The sequence below is a fragment of the Papio anubis genome, chromosome 11, assembly GCF_008728515.1.
Source record: "Papio anubis isolate 15944 chromosome 11, Panubis1.0, whole genome shotgun sequence".
Classification (NCBI taxonomy): domain Eukaryota; kingdom Metazoa; phylum Chordata; class Mammalia; order Primates; family Cercopithecidae; genus Papio; species Papio anubis.
Genome location: NC_044986.1, coordinates 30,788,505 through 30,807,495, shown reverse-complemented (window position 1 = coordinate 30,807,495; position 18,991 = coordinate 30,788,505). Strand labels below are relative to the sequence as shown.

The 18,991-nt window shown below is 57.5% G+C and overlaps 1 protein-coding gene across 1 annotated transcript; it reads left to right on the top strand.

Moving 5' to 3' along the window:
• Positions 1–430: 430 nt before the first annotated feature.
• On the top strand, positions 431–14,623 carry TRIM8 (tripartite motif containing 8). The gene is made up of 6 exons (XM_003904191.5): positions 431–1,146; positions 10,955–11,050; positions 11,380–11,613; positions 12,419–12,450; positions 12,583–12,698; positions 13,060–14,623. The coding sequence occupies exons 1-6, from the start codon at positions 577–579 to the stop codon at positions 13,665–13,667; spliced, it is 1,656 nt and encodes a 551-aa protein (XP_003904240.1). The 5' UTR covers positions 431–576; the 3' UTR covers positions 13,668–14,623.
• Positions 14,624–18,991: the final 4,368 nt, after the last annotated feature.

Below are 18,991 nucleotides of genomic sequence, written 5' to 3'. Positions count from 1 at the left end.
CCGGCCCGCCCCTCCCGCCCCGTCCGGATCTAGCAGCCCTCGGTGCGGCCACCCTAGCTTCCTGGCCCCGCGGACCCCAGACCCCGGCCCTCGCGAGGGAGGCGCGGCGCCGACGAGCCAGGCAGGAGCCGCAGCTGCTGCCGCCGCCGGAGGAAGTGTGCTGCTCCCAGGCTCCGTCTACTGCGGGGCGCGCCCCAATGTCAGCCGCGGGGCCGAGCGCAGGCCGCGGGCCGCCACTGCCCTAGCCGCGCCGACGGGGAGGCGGCCTCTTATATGGAATTTGGACCCCGGAGCTCCCCTCCAGGGCTGGAGCCCCGGTCGCGGCCCTGGCGCAGTCCGCCGCCTCCCGCTAGGCGCTCGGGAGGAGGAGGAGACGCAGCCGGCTGCGCGCGCGGCGTGAGGACCGCGGCTCCCTCCTCCGGGGGGCGGGCACGCGGAAGGCGCTGCTGACTGAGCGACCGTCGGGGCCGGCTGGGGCCGGAGCTCGGGGCTCGGTGGGCCTACAGCGGCTCTGGACGGACCCCCGGGGCTGGGGAGTCGGGGAGGCCTGCCCCGGCCCCCCTGCCCGCGGCCGCCATGGCGGAGAATTGGAAGAACTGCTTCGAGGAGGAGCTCATCTGTCCCATCTGCCTGCACGTCTTCGTGGAGCCAGTGCAGCTGCCGTGCAAACACAACTTCTGCCGGGGCTGCATCGGCGAGGCGTGGGCTAAGGACAGCGGCCTCGTGCGCTGCCCAGAGTGCAACCAGGCCTACAACCAGAAGCCGGGCCTGGAGAAGAACCTGAAGCTCACCAACATCGTGGAGAAGTTCAACGCCCTGCACGTGGAGAAGCCGCCGGCGGCGCTGCACTGCGTGTTCTGCCGCCGCGGCCCCCCGCTGCCCGCCCAGAAGGTCTGCCTGCGCTGCGAGGCGCCCTGCTGCCAGTCCCACGTGCAGACGCACCTGCAGCAGCCCTCCACCGCCCGCGGGCACCTCCTGGTGGAGGCGGACGACGTGCGGGCCTGGAGCTGCCCGCAGCACAACGCCTACCGCCTCTACCACTGCGAGGCCGAGCAGGTGGCCGTGTGCCAGTACTGCTGCTACTACAGCGGCGCGCATCAGGGACACTCGGTGTGCGACGTGGAGATCCGAAGGAATGAAATCCGGGCAAGTACCCTACACGCGCGCGCGCGCGCGCGCACACACAGACACACACAGTCCCTTCCTCCCTCCCTCCCGCCCGGGGACCACCCATCCCGACAGGCTGACTCTTGTGACATCAGGCCAGTAACCCCTGGCCAAACTCTTCTCTGAAAGTTTGGGGACAGGGTCCTGGGAAGAAGGGCCCCGGGTCGCTACTTGGTACATTCTCGCACCTGTGCTCACAGGGTCCGTTTTCTGAGTGCTTTATGGGATTGGGGTGTGGGACCGTCAGGGGTAGAGTCTGGGTGTTGCTTTTCTGTGGTGCGCAGCTCCCTCCCCCAGCCTTGTTGCTGTAGGCCCTACGGGAAGTCACCGAGGCAGTGACCCCGGTCCTGCCTCTCCAGCTGCTGTTTATGTAATGAGTGTCCCGGTGCCGCTGCTGTGGCTGACATGATCCATGATGCTGGCATACCAATGAGGAAGTAAACAAAAGCAGCCATGTTAGTTTTCAGCGCTATTGGAAACACATTGGGGGGGTGGGGGGAGCTTCCGGAGGGAGAGCAGAACTCCGGCCATCTCTCTGGACAGGGCCTGGGCAGCCAGCGAGGCCCGGACAGCGGCTCCGCTATTTGGATTCCTCCCGAGAGCCGGCTCTCCCTGTGTGAGAATCGCTGCCCTTGCCTGTGTGTCGCACGGGCCGCATGAACAAACCTTCAAGTATGTGTCTTCATCATCCTGGCCCTCTCGCCTAGCCCAACCCTCTCGCCGCCCTCCCACATTTGGGGAGGGGAAGTGGAAGACGGAAAAAGAATCCTGTGGGTTTAAGGTTGAGCCGCCTTGAAATCTGGTTTCAGGCAGCTGGCTCCCCTGGGCTGCCGGCTGGGTGATTACAGAACCGCGTTCCCTCCCATTGTATACACCCTGCGGCCGCGGCCAATGTCAAACCGCCTCCCCCCTCAGGCCTCTGGGCCTAGTTTTGGAGCTGGACTGAGGCAATACTTCCGTCCCCTTCAGTGGAGGGGGCTCCTCCTAGGTCCCTCCCCAGTCCTCTGGCTTTCAGGGTTGAGTCATACCGAAAGGAAGGGGTTGGTCTGACACCGAGGAGTCCTCTCTGAAGCCCCACCTTGGGGCCTGGGACCTGGGGCCTGAGGCCTGGGTGTGATATCTGGGGGCTAGGCTGTGCTCTGGTGGGACTGGGAGTGTCTCTGGGTGGGGATCCCTGGAGGTTAGTGGAGGCCAGTGGGGAGGCTGGGTATGAGGAAGCTCTGTTCAGGGCATGATTGGAGATGGGGCTGTTTCCTGTGTGGGGGGACCAGTCAGAATGAGTCACTGTTTAGCAATTAAAAAACATACACATACGACCAACAAAAGGCAGGAGGGCCACCACAGGCTGGGGCGGGGACAGCAAATACGATTTACTGTATAATTAGTTTCCAATCGGATGGACTAGCCCTGGGTTTGTGTGCCAGGATAGGCCTCTGGTTTCTTAAAGGAAGTGTGTCCTCCACCCGCTGTGTCCTCCACCCCAGTTCAGGGCAGGCACAGCCCACACTTTCCCCAGTATTGGGAAGCTGCTGCTATTAATAAAGATGGAAGGGCTGGGGGAGGAGGCCAGGAAAAGTGCAGAGGCAGGAGAAAGGAGGGCTGTCCAGTTCTGTCCTGGGATTGGCAGTGGAAAATGAGAGGAGGGGAAAGGAGATGTGGCTGAAAGGAACAGGGGAGGGGCAGTAACCTGGGCGATGTGCAGATGCCTGCTCGCACCCACAGTGCTGCTGTAGCTGGTCTGAGTGCTAGGGATGTCTTTAATTGGGGTGGGAGAGAAAACATAATTACACCTGACTTGGTGTAGGAGGATAGCTTTAGGTGTCTGTATTTTTGAGTGTCTTTGAGACTGTGTGCTTCGCCCTCCAATGCACCTGTCTCCCATCTCTACAGTTTGGGGCGCAGGCAGGGGTGGGTGGGTGGCATGTGCATGCAGAGTATTCCCTGGGGTACCCCCCAGTAGGCCCCTCATCTCCAGACTCGTGGATTGGATGGAAGCAGGCACTGAACTTTGTCGACAACTCCACAGGGTGTGTGTACGTGTGTGTGCGTGCGCGTGCGTGTGTGTGCGCGTGCACGTGCTTTCTTGTGCCTGGTGTGGGCAGGCTCAGAAGTAGTGGGTTGCATCAGGGCCAGATGTGCAATTCTGTGCGTTCAGCAGCTGTGCCCTGCAGTGGCAGCCTGAGCCCCATCTTTCTCCAGGTTCCTCCTCCTGAGGCCCCTGATTCTTTCTGGTGCCCCAGGCCACTGGGGTTGGAAACCCTTCAGTAGCCCAGTGTCACTCAACTGTGAGTTTGACTTATTGAATATGGAGAAATAGGGGCCCTGCCTGCCCTCCCAGGAGGGAGAGGAGGGGGTGAGCCATAGGAACCTGAATGGAAGAACCCTCTGCACTCTCTGTAGGCCAAACAGGGGCAGTGGGTGGAGCTCTTTTCCTTGGCCCCTTTTCCCTGGCTGGAGGGAGTCTGCCTTAAACGGCCTTTGCTGGTATTGTGGGCGAGGGCCACAGAATTCCCCAGGATACAGGGGCAGAAGCACAGAGACCTGGCACTTGCGTTAAAATCTAGGCTCTGCTTCTTGTGCATCCTCTTCTGCCCTCCCAGGGGGATTGCTGACATGCCTGTCAATTGGCTAGAAATAGGAAACCCAGATTAATCCCTCCCTGGTGGCCTCACCATCACATACTCACAGCATCCACAGGTGTACATGGGCCATGGCTTAGAGCAGGGACCCAGCAGGAGGGCGAGCAGGGCCTCCATCCATCCTGGGGGACTACAAGGGGGACTCTCAGAATCAGGCCCAAGCGGGTTGTTGCCCTAATCTTCCCTTGGGAAGCCAGTGTGTCAGCCACATTGCCCTGAGGCCTGAATACTCACTGGATGGTCCTGAGACCATTCTCTAGGATGTGCCTAGATCCTAAATGTGCTCTCCCATGAGGTTGTGGGGAAGCTAAGGACCCAAGATTTGAACATCCAGGTGGGCTCAGTCCTGGCAATCCTGAGTGGTCAGACCCCTCCTGGACCCCAGGTTCAGGAGTTCATCTAAAGCAATGAGGGACTGGTGGGAGCTGGGGGGGGTGTCCTTATCTCATGACCCCCCACGACATGGAAAGAAGACCCAAGTGCAGGCCCGGTTGCATGTGTGAGGGGCCTGCAGGTATGTGGTGCGTGTGTGTCTATGCAGGTGTATCTGCTTGAGTCTTGTGCAGTTATAGTTGTGTCTCTGCATCGTCCCTGGCGTCCCAGAGCAAGGCTGAACATGTTGCTAGGACCCTGTTCCTTGCATTCTCAGAGGTTCAGAGTCAAGAAGAGGTGTTCTCTGGGGGAGGAGATCCCACTGCTTGGGCCAGTGTGGGATCTGCCCCTGCTTGGAGTGAGGGGATCCTGCGCACATTGCCGGTGGCTGGAGGGGTCACCCTGAGACCCTGGAGGGAATCCTGGGTTTCCTCTCCATTTGTCTGTCTCTGAGTACGCAGTAAGAGTGAGGGCTGGCTCTACTGGGGCTGGTGCTGAGGCTGGGGCTGCAGCCTGACTCCAGCAGTGCAGACCTCACTGCTCCATCTCCCCACAGCAGACCATACTCCTGCAGGGGTGTGTGTGTTTGTGTGCACACATGTGTGTGTGTGGTGTGAGATCATGTGGCCCCTTCTCTGGCCACCCCGAGTCTTCGTGGAAGGAGGCCCTGGCTTGGCCTTCCTCCGTTGCCCCTGAAACAGAGCCTCAGGCAGAGGCCGAGCTGCCCACCCCCATCCCAGGATCCTGCTGACACGGCCGGGCACCTGTCATGCACACAATATTGACTACTCTGACTCCTGCAGCCCTGGGTGGCCGCACGTCCGTGTCTGTCTGCAGGTGTGTGTGTGTGCATGTGTAGCCAGCACATCTGGGTCGTGTATCTTGGATGTGACTGATTTTTTTGTATCTCACATGGGTGTCTCTGAGAAGGCGCAGCGTGCCTGACTTCAGTCTCTAGTTGCACGGCCGTGTCTGCCTACCAGGCCTGCTGAGTGCCTGTGAGTCGAAGTTGAGTGTGCCTTCCTGACAGTTGGCAGTACTACTGTGCTGCTCTGTGAGTGCCTGCTCAGGTGATCCTTGCTTGGTGGCTGTGAGTTTGTCAGGGGTCCTGGGACGTCCCCCTGTGGTGGGGGTGTCGGGGAAAGGAGGGAAAGATGGGCTTCCCTTTGGAGTGAGCCTGTGGCGGGTATTGGAGGTAGGAGCCGAATGGGTCCTGTGCTGTTGTATTGGGCACAGTCTGGCGAGGCGGAGCAAGCCCGGCTTGGGCCCCTGCCCCGGGCTGAGCAGGCTGGCCTGGCTGGCCTCCTCCCTGGCTCTGGGAAAGCCTTCCTTCCCGGCTGGCCTGGCATTCAAAGCCAGACAAAGGGGGGCTTTCTCTCTCGCCTCTTTGTTCTGCTGCCCCAGAGCGCTGCTCTCTGCATGGCAAAAGCTAATTCCACTCTGCAGCTGGGAAGACCTCTCTGGGGTCTGCCGGGCTCGCATCTGAGGCGCTGCCTCTCTCCTTGCCCTGGTGTCTGCCCTGGAGCCCCTTCCCTCTGCGGCCTGTGGTTTCCCCAGCCTGGGGTTCACATGATAGCCCAAGGCAGAGGCTTGAGGCATGGAAAGGGGGTTTAGGACAGGCAGAAGCTTTTCTGAGGAAAGGGGAGAGTGCTATGGGCCCAGAGACCCAGGGAGAGATGGGGACAGGGACCAGGGGGAGGAGTAGGGGAGGGTTAGGATGGGGTGGCTCTGAGGAGGGGGCTGGAGCCAGAGCTGGAGCTGGCCGGAGAGTCACTGGGCAGGGACCTGAGCAGGAAGAGGCTGCCCAACCCCCTCTTCTTGCCCCTCCCTGCTCTGCCTCTCCCACCACCACAGGGGCTTTTGGAGCCAGCGCTGGTCTTGTCTGAAAACCTAGAGACTGCCTCTTTCCCGGTCCCTGGGGCCCTGTTTCCTCCTGACCTTGTTTCTCTTCAAGGTTGACTTGAGGGTTTTATTATTATTATTTATTAACTTTTATACAGACTAGAGTCCCCAAGCCTCACCTGTCTGCCCAGTCTAGTCTGGCATCAAAAATGGCAGCTGGTGTGGCCAGTCAGGCTCCAGAGGGACATGAGGCTTTCCTGGGGCAGGACTGTAGGGGCTCAGGGTTCCCTGCTCCAGGCTGGGAGGGGAGTCAGAGGGAGCAACGGTAAAGCTGAGGAGTGGTGGCCCAGGTGGTGGAGGGTGGGAATGGTGGCTCCTGATTCTTCATGCTTTTGTCCTCACAGGCTCCGGGCAGACCACCGAAGGCCTGAGGCCCGATAGGCAGGGCTGGGGGTGTGAAGGTCCTCCCTGGGCCCCACCTAGTCCCCGTCTCCCTGGAGGCCTGGGGCCTCCAGACCTTCTAGCCCTGGCCACGTTCCACTTTGCTCTGCTCTGCTCCTGCGTGCTCCAGTGTGCGCAGTCCAGGCCACGCACCCTGGGGGGTGGGTGTGGGGGTGCGGTGGCGTGTGTAAGGTGCCCCCAGCCCCATCTGCCTGCGCGGAGAGTACTTGCTCTGAATTGAGCTGAGAAATCCGGTCCAATCTCAGCTATGGGTTTTTCTCAGGTGGGAAATGGGGCATTGGCTCTTAGCCATTCCCTGGGGAGGCAGGTGGGGGTTGGGATGGAAAGGAGGCTGCTGGTGGTGGGGGGGTCCGGGTCTTCCTTCCTCTGCTCCCTGTCTTCCAGCATCTTCCAGTGTCCTGGCATCCTGATTTGCTCATTTGGTGAACTGGGGTGGGGTCGTGAAGGGGACAGCAGGCGGGTATTTCCCATCTTCCTTCCAATTTCCCAGGCTTGAGGCGGCAGCAGCTCCCACTGTTCTCCCAGGCGCTGTCTGTAGCAGGAACTGGCCCTGAGGTAGAGCAGGCCAGGCCAGTGCAACCCCCCAACTCCTCCCTGACTGGCACCCCCTGGCCAGCCTCCTTCCCCTTCCTGCTCTCACTCCAACCCCTGCAGCAGAGACAGGAGCCCAGTGGCCTCTGCAGCAGGAGGGGGAAATGAAACCCTCCCACCTGCTAGGGACTGTGGCCACGCCTCTGTGTGGCCTGGGCTGGTGTCCCACCCAGAGTGCCCAGGACAGAGAAGCTCGGGAAGACTCTGCTGGCTCCCAGGGTAGAAGTGCTGCCAGGGAAAACTGAGGAAAGCCCGGAAGAAGAGGGAAGGGGCTGAGCCCCACCCCCCCAGGACTGGACAGGAAGGCCCTCTCTCTGCTGTGCCCTGAGGGGTCACTCCCTGGGCATCGGCAAGGGATGGGGCAAAGGGGCACCCACCAGCCTGCGGGGTGGGTGTGGACAGCTCCGCTCCTGTCCTTAAGCTGCGCTGGGACCTTGGAGCTGCCTCTTTCCTACCCCTCCCCTGGGACTCACTTGGGTCCGCCCTGAACCAGCTCCTGGTGAGTTTGGTCGTGGAGAAGCAGCCATGCAGGAAGCCCATGGTGCGAGATGTGTGGGGCCAGCAGGGCCTTTCAGATGTCCTGAGCACTGGATGGCGGGAGTGACCTGGACTCTGAGGAGTACCTGAGGGGGACCTTGTCCTCCTGAGGGTAGGCATGGGGCAGCCAGCAGGCAAGAATTTGAGGGCCTCGGCCGGGCGCAGTGGCTCAAGCCTGTAATCCCAGCACGTTGGGAGGCCGAGACGGGCGGATCACGAGGTCAGGAGATCGAGACCATCCTGGCTAACATGGTGAAACCCCGTCTCTATTAAGAAATACAAAAAACTAGCCGGGCGAGGTGGCGGGCGCCTGTAGTCCCAGCTACTCGGGAGGCTGAGGCCGGAGAATGGCGTGAACCCGGGAGGCAGAGCTTGCAGTGAGCTGAGATCCGGCCACTGCACTCCAGCCTGGGCGACAGAGCGAGACTCCGTCTCAAAAAAAAAAAAAAAAAAAAAAAAAAAGAATTTGAGGGCCAATTGTTCCAGGGGAGGTCAGCGGGCCTGATGTTCCTGGAGTGTCCTGGCCTCCTCGCCATCGTGCCAGGCCTCTCGCCATTGTCTGGGGTCTCCAAGGAGGTCCAACCTTCCCTGTGAGAGGGTTGGGTCAAGTGCGTTTGCACCTGTGGCTGTGCCCGCCAGCATACCTGAGGCGGGCTCGGGGCTCAGGTGGCAAGGTATTCTTATGTGCATGTGCAGCTTTGTGCCGGGCGCCCCTGCGCCTGCCCGCCCATGCTGTGTGTGCTGTCAGGCTCTGACCCCTTGGGCTGGCAGCAGATTCCTGTGCCTCTTGGCACTTCTGGGGGCAGAGCAAGGTCTCCCGGGTCTGTTTCTTTTAGAAGTCCTGTCCTGGGTCACTGAAAGGTTAAGTTGTGTGTGGGCCCCTTGCACCCAGCTTATGAGGTGAAAGCCTCACCCCCACACTTCCTCCTGCTCCCAGGGTTCTGGTTATTTCGAGAGTAGCCTCCAACACAAAATGGGGTCTGGCTGAAGTCTCTGGTGGGCCTTGGTTTGCCCCTACATAAAATGGGCTGGTGGGATGAGGAAGGGATTGATGGCAGCTTGTCTTCGGGGGGGCCAGCTGGGTGTGACTAGGGTGGGAGTCATGGCGTTGAACTGGAGGGCTACTCTCAGGCCCCCACAGAAGAAGAAAGAGAAGCACTCCTTGCGGCGTGACAGTTACTGTGAATGTCTGTGGTTACACAGAGCTGCTTTGCGAATTTTATTTTGTGTGTGGAACCTGCGGGCTTATTGAGTGAATTTGTTATGCATCTCAAGCCGCCCAGGCCTTTGTGTGGCCTGTCTCTGAAGGGAAGTGGAGAAAGACAGCAGCAAATCCCCGTTCTTAAGAGGCTCTGTGTCTTGTAGGCAGATGAGACCATGGTTTGTGAGGCAATTAGAAGACTCCAGAATAGTGCTGTCTAATAGAACTTCTGCATGATGGTAACATTTTGTAACTTTAGTATCTGAGACTAGTGATACATAGGTACTGGCCACTTGAAATGGGGCTGGTGCATAAGGAACTGATATTTAACTTTTTTTTTTTTTTTTTTGAGACAGACTTTCGCTCTTGTTGCCCAGGCTGGAGTGCAATGGTGCGATCTTGGCTCACTACAACCTTCGCCTCCCAGGTTCTTCTGCCTCAGCCTCCTGAGTAGTTGGGATTACAGGCATGCACCACCCCGCCCAGCTGATTTTGTATTTTTAGTAGATACTGGGTTTCTCCATGTTAGTCAAGCTGGTCTCAAACTCCTGACCTCAGGTGATCCGCCCGCCTTGGCCTCCCAAAGTGCTGGGATTACAGGCATGAGCCACAGTGCCCGACCTTATTTTTTATTTTTTGTTAACTTGGATTTAAATAGCCACATATGACTAGTGGCTACCATATTGGACAGCACAACCTGAGAGGGAGGGCAGAGTGGGACAGCCCCACCCCGTAGCCAGGACCGGGAGGGACCTGCACAGCCTCAGAGCGGGGGTCATGGAAGGTTTCCTAGAGGAGTAGGGATTTAAGTTGGGCCTTGAAGGATAGACAGGGGAGGGAGGAGGCACTGTGGGCTGCAGAAGAATGTACTTAGAGCTGCAGGGAGTTTCCATGTGCGGAGTGTTGGGGACAGGATACCAGCCCAGAGTCTTCATTGCCATGCTAAAGTAGTTGATAGCAGGGAGTCACAGAGTTTTTGAGCAGGGGAGAGAGCCTGTCTGAAGAGGCATATCTGGTGGGAGGAGGGCAGGAGAGATGAAGTGGCTGGCAGGGAAGGGGTTGTGGGGACAGGAGATTATGAGCTGAGAAGGGCAGCTTGGTCCAGTACCTTCCAGCAGCCTGGCCTGAGGTCTTAGGAGACCCCAAATCTCCTTTCTGCCTGGGTCCCACTGAGGGGCTGAGGGAGCTAGCCAGGACTCCAGAGTCCTAACTCTTGGTCTTAAGAACAAGGGAGGGGGTGGCAGGCTTGATGCCCCTTAATGTAAGGCGAATATAAAGTGAGATCTCTGGACTGGGACAGAGGCTCATGTGGCTTTCGAAGGGAATTTGACCCCCTGCATCTTAGGGTACTTATCTCTTAGATGACGCTCCCCAGGGAGAGGCAGCACAGACTGGGTAAGAGTGGACCCTGCTGCCAGATCACCTGGGTTTGTGCCCAAGCTCTGCTATTTACAAGCTGCATGACCATGGACAAATTACTTAACCTCTCTAGGCCTCAGTTTCCTCTTCTGTGAAATGAGAATAATGATAGTACTTACCTTATGACATTACTGAGATGATTAGATAAATCTGTACAGGAAAAGTGCTTAGAACAGAGGTTGGTGTAGCCTTGCCTCGAAAGCTCAGGGTTTAAATATGCATGGGGGCTGGGCATGGTGGCTCACGCCCATAATCCCTGCACTTTGGGAGGCCAAGGTGGGCAGATCATTTGAGGTCATTAGTTTGAGATGAGCCTGCTCAACATGGTGAAACCCCGTCTCTACTAAAACTACAAAAAAATTAGCTGGGCGTTGTGGCGCACGCCTGTAATCCCAGCTACTTGGGAGGCTAAGGCAGGAGAATCACTTGAACCCGGGAGGCAGATGTTACAGTGAGCCAAGATTGCACCACTGCACTCCAGCCTGGGCAACAGAATGAGACTCCATCTAAAAAAATAATAAATAAATAAATATGCATGGGAAGCTATTCTGGGGAGAGCTGGTAATAGGCCCCTGGGATTGGAGGGGGCCAGAGGGGCTGGGTGGCAGAGGCTTGGTGCCGTCGGGTCGAAGGATCCATAGGATGCATGTGTTGTGTAGAGGGAAGCATGGGTCAGGGTTGGAGCCACAGCCCCTCTGATACCCCCATCCAACTGTCCCTGCAGAAGATGCTCATGAAGCAGCAGGACCGGCTGGAGGAGCGAGAGCAGGACATTGAGGACCAGCTGTACAAACTCGAGTCAGACAAGCGCCTGGTGGAGGTAGCTAAGCCCAAGGCGATGCTGAGGGATGGGGGTGGCTTGAGTGCAGGGCTTTGGGTGAGTTCCTTACTAAGGATTGACTGTGTGGCTCTACGCCAGAACCACTCCATCAGTCATTCAGTGAACTGTCCGTGGATACCCACTGGTGCCAAGGGATGCTGGCCCAGAGCCCTGTGCTACCAGTGGGGAACTGGCAGGTCAGACCTTGCCCCTGGGAGCCTGGGGCAGCCTGGTAACTTGGAGTTCTAGGATGTGAGATGGGTAAGAGGGGGAAACCAAAGGTCTCCAGTGCTCACCTGCCTGCCCACTCCTACCCCCTGTACTCACAGGAGAAAGTGAGCCAACTGAAGGAGGAAGTTCGGCTGCAGTACGAGAAACTGCACCAACTGCTGGACGAGGATCTGCGGCAGACAGTGGAGGTCCTGGACAAGGCCCAGGCCAAGTTCTGCAGCGAGAACGCAGCGCAGGCGCTGCATCTCGGGGAGCGCATGCAGGAGGCCAAGAAGCTGCTGGGCTCCCTGCAGTTGCTCTTTGATAAGACGGAGGATGTCAGCTTCATGAAGGTGAGCTGGGCCCAGGACCAGGCTGTTGGCACCCAGAGGGCCATTTCCAAATTGAGATCTGCAGTTTCCCCGACCTGTAGCTCACATGCCCTTGCCTTTGGAGCCAGCGTGCATGGGTTCAAATCCACCTGCCTGCTCTTTCTAGCACTGTGACCTTGGGCAAGTCATAGGTACATCCCGGGCCTTGTTCCCTCACCTGCAAAGTAGTGTTGATGATACAGGGCTACTATTCTTTATCCACAATTCCATATTTATAAACATCTCTGAAAACTAACAGAAACAAGTTTTGGCATCTAATTTAACAGCAAAAATTGACCTGAACTGATGTTAGGCAATTTGTGGTCTTTATCTCACTTGGTAGGAAAATTCAAACATTTTGCTGCAGAAATGTTGATGTATTCGATTGTTGTGTCTTGCTGGGGATGATATGTAATATATGATACAGGCACTGTATATTCCTTCTAAAATCAAAAAAATTTCCAAATTCCAAAACACATCTGGCCCCAAAGACTTGAGCTAAAACAGTGTGGGCCTGCAGAGCCCTTCTTCTTGGGTAGCTATCTGAATGAAGTTATAGATGCACAGAAAGCACTTAACAATGCCTGGGTCATGTGGCAAGAGCTCAGTAAATGTTAGCTCTTCTTCCGCAAATGGCCACCCCAACCCCTGCCACTTTCTGTCCAGAATGAGAGGATCCACCTGGCCTGGGGGAGACTCTCGGGGGGCAGCTTTTGTCTTCCCCTCTCCCCGGGCTCTCCCTGGGCTGCCTTTTCCACTGACTTGACCCTTTTCTTTCCCCCAACAGAACACCAAGTCTGTGAAAATCTTGATGGACAGGTGAGCTGGTGGCCCCAGCCCTCCCAGGGGCACATCCTAGGGAGGGCAGGGGGACCAGGCCCATGGCGGGGAGGTAGGGCGGGCTCACCGGTGATGCCTCCTCACAGCAGATGCCCCGTCCACTGCCCCCAGGACCCAGACCTGCACGGGCAGCAGCCTTTCCCCCCCTAAGATCGGCCACCTGAACTCCAAGCTCTTCCTGAACGAGGTGGCCAAGAAGGAGAAGCAGCTGCGGAAAATGCTAGAAGGTGAGGGTGGGGTGTTCCGCCGAAGGGAGACAGGGCCCTTTGGGGAGGGGTTCAGCGCCAGAACTTTCCCTCCAAGAGGCAGTGTGGCCCAGTCTGGGAGACCTGTCCTCATATCCTGGCTTTGCCACTTGTAGCTGTGGGACAGTGGGTAAGCAACATGACCTCCCCAGCCTCCATTTCTTCAGCTTAAAGTGGGGATATAACTATTCTCTACCTCCTAATTGTAGAGGAGCAAGCATCACCTGAGATGTAACATTCTCGAGCCTCTAGGTGTCAATGGTCCCCAGGTCCAACCCGGGGAGAGGAGGCCTAGGTTGTTTGGGGCGGGAGCTTTGGCGACTTTTGCCCCAACTCTCCACAGGCCCCTTCAGCACACCGGTGCCCTTCCTGCAGAGTGTCCCCCTGTACCCTTGTGGCGTGAGCAGCTCTGGGGCGGAAAAGCGCAAGCACTCAACGGCCTTCCCAGAGGCCAGTTTCCTAGAGACGTCGTCGGGCCCTGTGGGCGGCCAGTACGGGGCGGCGGGCACAGCCAGCGGTGAGGGCCAGTCTGGGCAGCCCCTGGGGCCCTGCAGCTCCACGCAGCACTTGGTGGCCCTGCCGGGCGGCGCCCAACCAGTGCACTCAAGCCCCGTGTTCCCCCCATCGCAGTATCCCAATGGCTCCGCCGCCCAGCAGCCCATGCTCCCCCAGTATGGCGGCCGCAAGATTCTCGTCTGTTCTGTGGACAACTGTTACTGTTCTTCCGTGGCCAACCATGGCGGCCACCAGCCCTACCCCCGCTCCGGCCACTTTCCCTGGACAGTGCCCTCGCAGGAGTACTCACACCCGCTCCCGCCCACACCCTCCGTCCCCCAGTCCCTTCCCAGCCTGGCGGTCAGAGACTGGCTTGACGCCTCCCAGCAGCCCGGCCACCAGGATTTCTACAGGGTGTATGGGCAGCCGTCCACCAAACACTACGTGACGAGCTAACGCCACGCAGGCGGCGGGGCGCTGGGGAATCTTCCTCCCCGGCCCCCGGGCTCGGGAGTTACGCATCCAGAGACCTGCCCTTCTACCTTCCTCGCCTCCCCTCTTCCTCATTCCATTGCCCCAGGTCTTTTCCTTTTGGATTTGGTTTTGGTTTTGGCTTTGTTTCTGATTTTTTTTATTATGAATCTCCTGGACGCACAGGTGACAGTGGGAGCTGGCCTGGGCTGGGACCGCAGGTGGCCCTGGAGATGGGAAAGTGTCTGTGTCAAGGCGCTGAGCTCTCTTCTGTCTCTCCTTTTTTCCTCTACTCCTTCCCCTTCACACCCCCGTGGCTGGAAGGAGCCTTAGCTTCCCTGAAAGCTTGGGGGTCCCACCCTTCTTACCCTGCCCGGGAGGAACGCCCAGGGTTTGTTTCTCCTCTTGTTTTCCTTTTGGGCAGTTTGATCACTGATCGAGTAAGGAATGACCTTTAGATTGTGGGACTTTTGTTTTTGTTTTTTATTTTTTTAAACCAAGAATGATTTCTCCTGCTTCCTTCTCCTCACCATCTTCCCAGACGGAGTTCAAAGGCCACTTCTCAAGCAGCTTTTGGCACCTTCAGCCTCAGAGTGGAATCTTTTAAAGACAGGAACCCTATGTCCAGGAAAGGGGAAAAGGAACTTTGCCAATGATAGTGACCACATTAAAAGCAAATAATAATAATATTAATAATAATAAAGAGAAATAAAAGAAATAATAAAATAAAATAAATAGCACAGCCCTTGTTGAGGTCAGCAGGGAGGAGGGGCTGCCCGGAGTTGGGTCCTTGCCTGGATTTTGACACAGCAACTTCCTGTAGTGAGCACTTTGTATGAATCGTGGACTTCCTGTTCTCAAGGCGCAGGTATTTATTCTGTAATCTGTCTAGAGCACACACCAAAATCCAACCTTCTAATAAACATGATGGCGCAGTCCCACTCCCTGCCTCGCCTGTTCCCCTGTCCCCCCCGAGGCCTGGGATCAGTGTGGGGAGGGGCCCCTGCCCTCCTTGCCTTGATTTTGCCCCCCGGGTCCAGCTGGTTCCAGGCCTGTGAATGTCAGTTCGTCAGGCACTGACTCCGTCTGCTCTTGGCCTTGGGTTCATTTGACAAATATTTGCCCAGGGCCTCCCAGGCCCAGCCCCATGCCACCTGGGCCCTGGCATCTCTTTGAGGCTCTGCCAGGGTGCTCTTAGCTGAGGACAAAGGAGAAACACCTTTCTATGGGTCTTGTGAAGTTTACCTCCTTCAGGCCACAAATATTTGAGTGCACACTATGTGCCAGGCACTGTGCAGGGCTGCGGGCATAGAGACAGAATGTCATCTAGCTAGGCCATGGCCCCCATAGGGAGAGGGGACCACTCGGGTCCATACTTCCTTTGGACTTGGGGCTTTGGCCTTGGGAGGGGTGGAGGTGAGGTGGCAAGATGAAAAAGACATCTTGTCCCCATCCACTTCGGCAGAGCTCCAAGTCTCAAGCATGTCTTGGGAGCTTGTTAAAAGGGCTGATTTCTTGCTATGGCTCACGCCTGTAATCCTGACACTGTGGGAGGCCAAGGCAGGCAAATTGCTTGAACTCAGGGGTTTGAGACCAGCCTGGGCAACATGTCGAAACCCTGTTTCTACAAAAAATACAAAAATTAGTTGGGCTTGGTGGCGCACACCACACCTGTGGTCCCAGCTACTCTGGGACTGAGGTGGGAGAACTGCTTGAGCCTGGGAGGCAGAGGTTGCAGTAGGCCTAGATCAAGTCACTGCATTCCAGCCTGCGCAACAAAGCAACAGAGCAAGACCCTGTCTCAAAAAAAAAAAAAAAGAGAGAGAGGTAGGGGCGCTGATTCCTGAGGCCCAGCTTAGACTCATTGGGAATCTCTGAGAGCCCAGGAATTTGCATTTTTAATTCTATTCTGACACATCCTGGGGTTGGAGAAGTGCTGCCATCGGGGTGGCCAGGGTCCTCCCTGCTGCTTATCACAGAGGCCACTGTGGGGAGAGTAAGCTGGGACACCCCAAGGCCCTTCTCTGGAGAGGGACCTCATCATCAAAAGGCTCCAGTTGTAGACATGCTCTGCACGGAGCTGTAAGTCCACAGCCCATGTACTTCTATACTCTGCTGGGTGACTAGCTGTCTTTCCTCTTGTTTGAGCAGAATCAGGGCCTGAATGCCAGCTACCCCAGGAAACCCAGGACAAGGCAGAGAGCCATGTAAAGTCCCATGCTTGCCAGGCACAGTGGCTCAGGCTTGTAATCCCAACACTTTGGGAGGCCGAGGCGGGCGGATCACCTGAGCTCGGGAGTTCGAGACCAGCCTGGTCAACGTGAAATTTCATCTCTACTAAAAATACAAAAATTAGCCAGCATGGTGGTGGGCGCCTGTAATCCCAGCTACTCAGGAGGCTGAGGCAGGAGAATCACTTGAACCCGGGAGGCAGAGGTTGCAGTGAGCCGAGATCGTGCCACTGCACTCCAGCCTGGGTGACAGAGCCAGACTCCATCTCAAAAAAAAAATATGTCCCATGCCAGTGGTCCAAGCCTCACTGACCCCTAGCCACCCCTCCCCTCAGAAAAATAAAGGGTTGCCAAGCACGTTGGCTCACGCCTGTAATCCCAGCACTTTGAGAGACCAAGGTGGATGGATCACTTGAGTCCAGGAGTTCAAAACCAGCCTGGGTCACATGGTGAAACCCAAAAAATTAGCCAAGCGTGGTGCTGTGGGCCTGTGGTCCTAGCTACTCTGGAGACTGAAGTGGGAGGATTGCTTGATTGAGGCTGGGAGGTGGAGGTTGCAGTGAGCTGAGATCTTGCCACTGCACTCCAGCCTGGGCAACAGAGCAAGATCCTGTCTCAAAGGGGAAAAAATAAAGAAAGAAAAATAAAGACTTTGGGGCTGGCCAGACCAAACCATAGTCATAGTCTTGCTAACTGCCTCCGCCTTCCTGCCCTGTGCGAGTAGAGGATGACTCGGGTGGAATGGTGGACCCTTGCTTCATCGTTCCCTTCCCCAGTGTGGCAGGGAGCCAGGAGCTTTATGACAACAGCTGGCCTCCCCCTTCCCTCCCTGTGCACCTGTTTGGGGCTAAAGGGAGTGGGGAGATGGCTGGAGCACAGTGCCCCTCCAGCCCAGGGTGCAGGATGCCTGGGGACAGGTGGCAGTGGACAGTCACTTCACTCCACTGACATCTGCTTCTGTCTCACCGTCCCTTTCTCCAGTTCCCAGGAACCCTGGGACGTCCCCCATGCCAACAGTTGGGAGCCAAGACAGAAAGCTGCCCAATTTCTTTCCCACTTGGCCTAGTTTTGTTTTGACTGAGGGGAGAGGCCCTTTCTCCAGGTGCGTCAGTCCACTGAGATCTGATATCTGGAGGGGACATTCTGGTGGGAATGGGATGGGCTCGAGCCCCTCCACGTCCCAGCTTTGAAGCCCACCCCAGACAAACACACGCTCACGCACACATCTATAGGTGAAGCAGCAGCTGCCCAGAGTTGGCTTGGGGGGATCTCTAGGCAGCCAGGGAAGCAGGGAGACACTAACCCACCCAGCTGTCCCCAGCCATCCAGCTGTCCCTGGCTTTGTAGGAGCAGCTGTCACCCAGCCCCCAAAAGGGTCAGGGGCAGAGGAGGCCCAGCAAGAGCTGGGGCTGCCCCAGGGAACAGGCTCACTCAGAAGTCATCGGAGGGGCCTTCTCTGCCCTGAACTGGTGGCCCCTTGGAGAGCTGGCTGCAGCCACAGGTGCCCCAGCACACGGCCCTCCCCTCCTGCCTTCCCCCAGAGGCCATCACGCCTCCCCTTTCCGGGAAGGGTTGGGGATCCAACCACGTCTCCCCACCCCACAGACCTGTGGCCCAGATGTGCTGAGACTGCAGGGAGGCCACCGCGAGGGAGGGGGCGGGGGTGGTTTCCTCTGCCGCCTGCCAGCCCCAGCTCTTTCATGTTGCCGCCCTCCCCATCCCAGCCCGGAGCCCAGCAGCTGGGCCAGTCCTGCCCCCTCCCTCGGCCTCGCTCCCAGCTGTCTTTGGGGTGGGGCAGGGCAGCTGGGGAACAGCTGCAAGGCGGGAGCCTGGGGGGTAATGGGTGCCCCCTGCAACTGCCGGAAACGGTCTCTGGGCCAAGAAGGGAGTCTGAAGGTGGGGGTGGGGAGGGCGAGGCCTGGGGGATGATCAGCTCCACCCCCTCTCCCAGCGCATCTGGCCAAGAGACCCCAGCTCAAAGCACCCTCCCAGCCTTAAAGGGCACCCTGGGGTGGGAGGCAGGAGACAAGGGTGGGTGCCCTGACCCACTGAGTCAGCACCCCAGGGCCTCCTTCTCCAAGCTGAGACCCCCACATTCTAACCTCACCTCAGGGTTCTTACAGGCCCTGCTCACACTCTCCCACTCATCCTGTCATTGTCACCTTGGCCTTCCTAAGGCACCCTCATCTTCTCCCATCCGAGGGTGGGGGAGAACCAATTCAATTTGCAACTTCAGGACCCAGGACCCATCTAGCCGCCTGGGGAGTTCCCTACCCCACCTCTGCAGCCTATAAATTCTGTGGGGGAGGCGGCCCTGGAGAGAGGATCAGAGGCATGTCCTTCCCTAACCTCCCACTCCAGCCTACTAAGAAATGGGAGCAGGGCTGACCCTACGAAAGTGTGGGGGGGGTGAAGGAGCTGGAGTTGTGATCCCTAGGTATCCCCAGACAGACATCACCACACTACAGCTCCTCTTCTAAGGTGATCCCAGCACTTTGGGAGGCTGAGGCATGAGGATCCCTTAAAGAGACCAGCATGAGCAATATAGGGAGATCCTGTCTCTACAAAAAATTAAAATATTAGGCTGGGCGCAGTGGCTCATGCCTGTAATCCCAACACTTTGGGAGGCCAAGGCAGGCAGATCACTTGAGGTCAGGAGTTCGAGACCAGCCTGGCCAACATGGTGAAAGCCCCACTCTACTAAAAATAAAAAAAAAATTATCTGGGCCGGTCATGGTGGCTCACTCCTGTAATCCCAGCACTTTGGGAGGCCGAGGTGGGTGGATCACAAGGTCAGGAGATCGAGACCATGTTGGCCAACATGGTGAAACCCCGTCTCTACTAAAATACAAAAAATTAGCCGGGCATTGTGGCGCGTGCCTATAATCCCAGCTACTTGGGAGGCTGAGGCAGGGGAATCGCTTGAACCTAGGAGGTGGAGGTTGCAGTGAGCTGAGATCGCACCACTGTACTCCAGCCTGGGGACAGAGCAAGACTCCATCTCAAAAAAAAAAAAAATTATCTAGGTGTGGTGGCAGGCGCCTGTAATCCCAGCTCCTGGGGAGCCTGAGGCAGGAG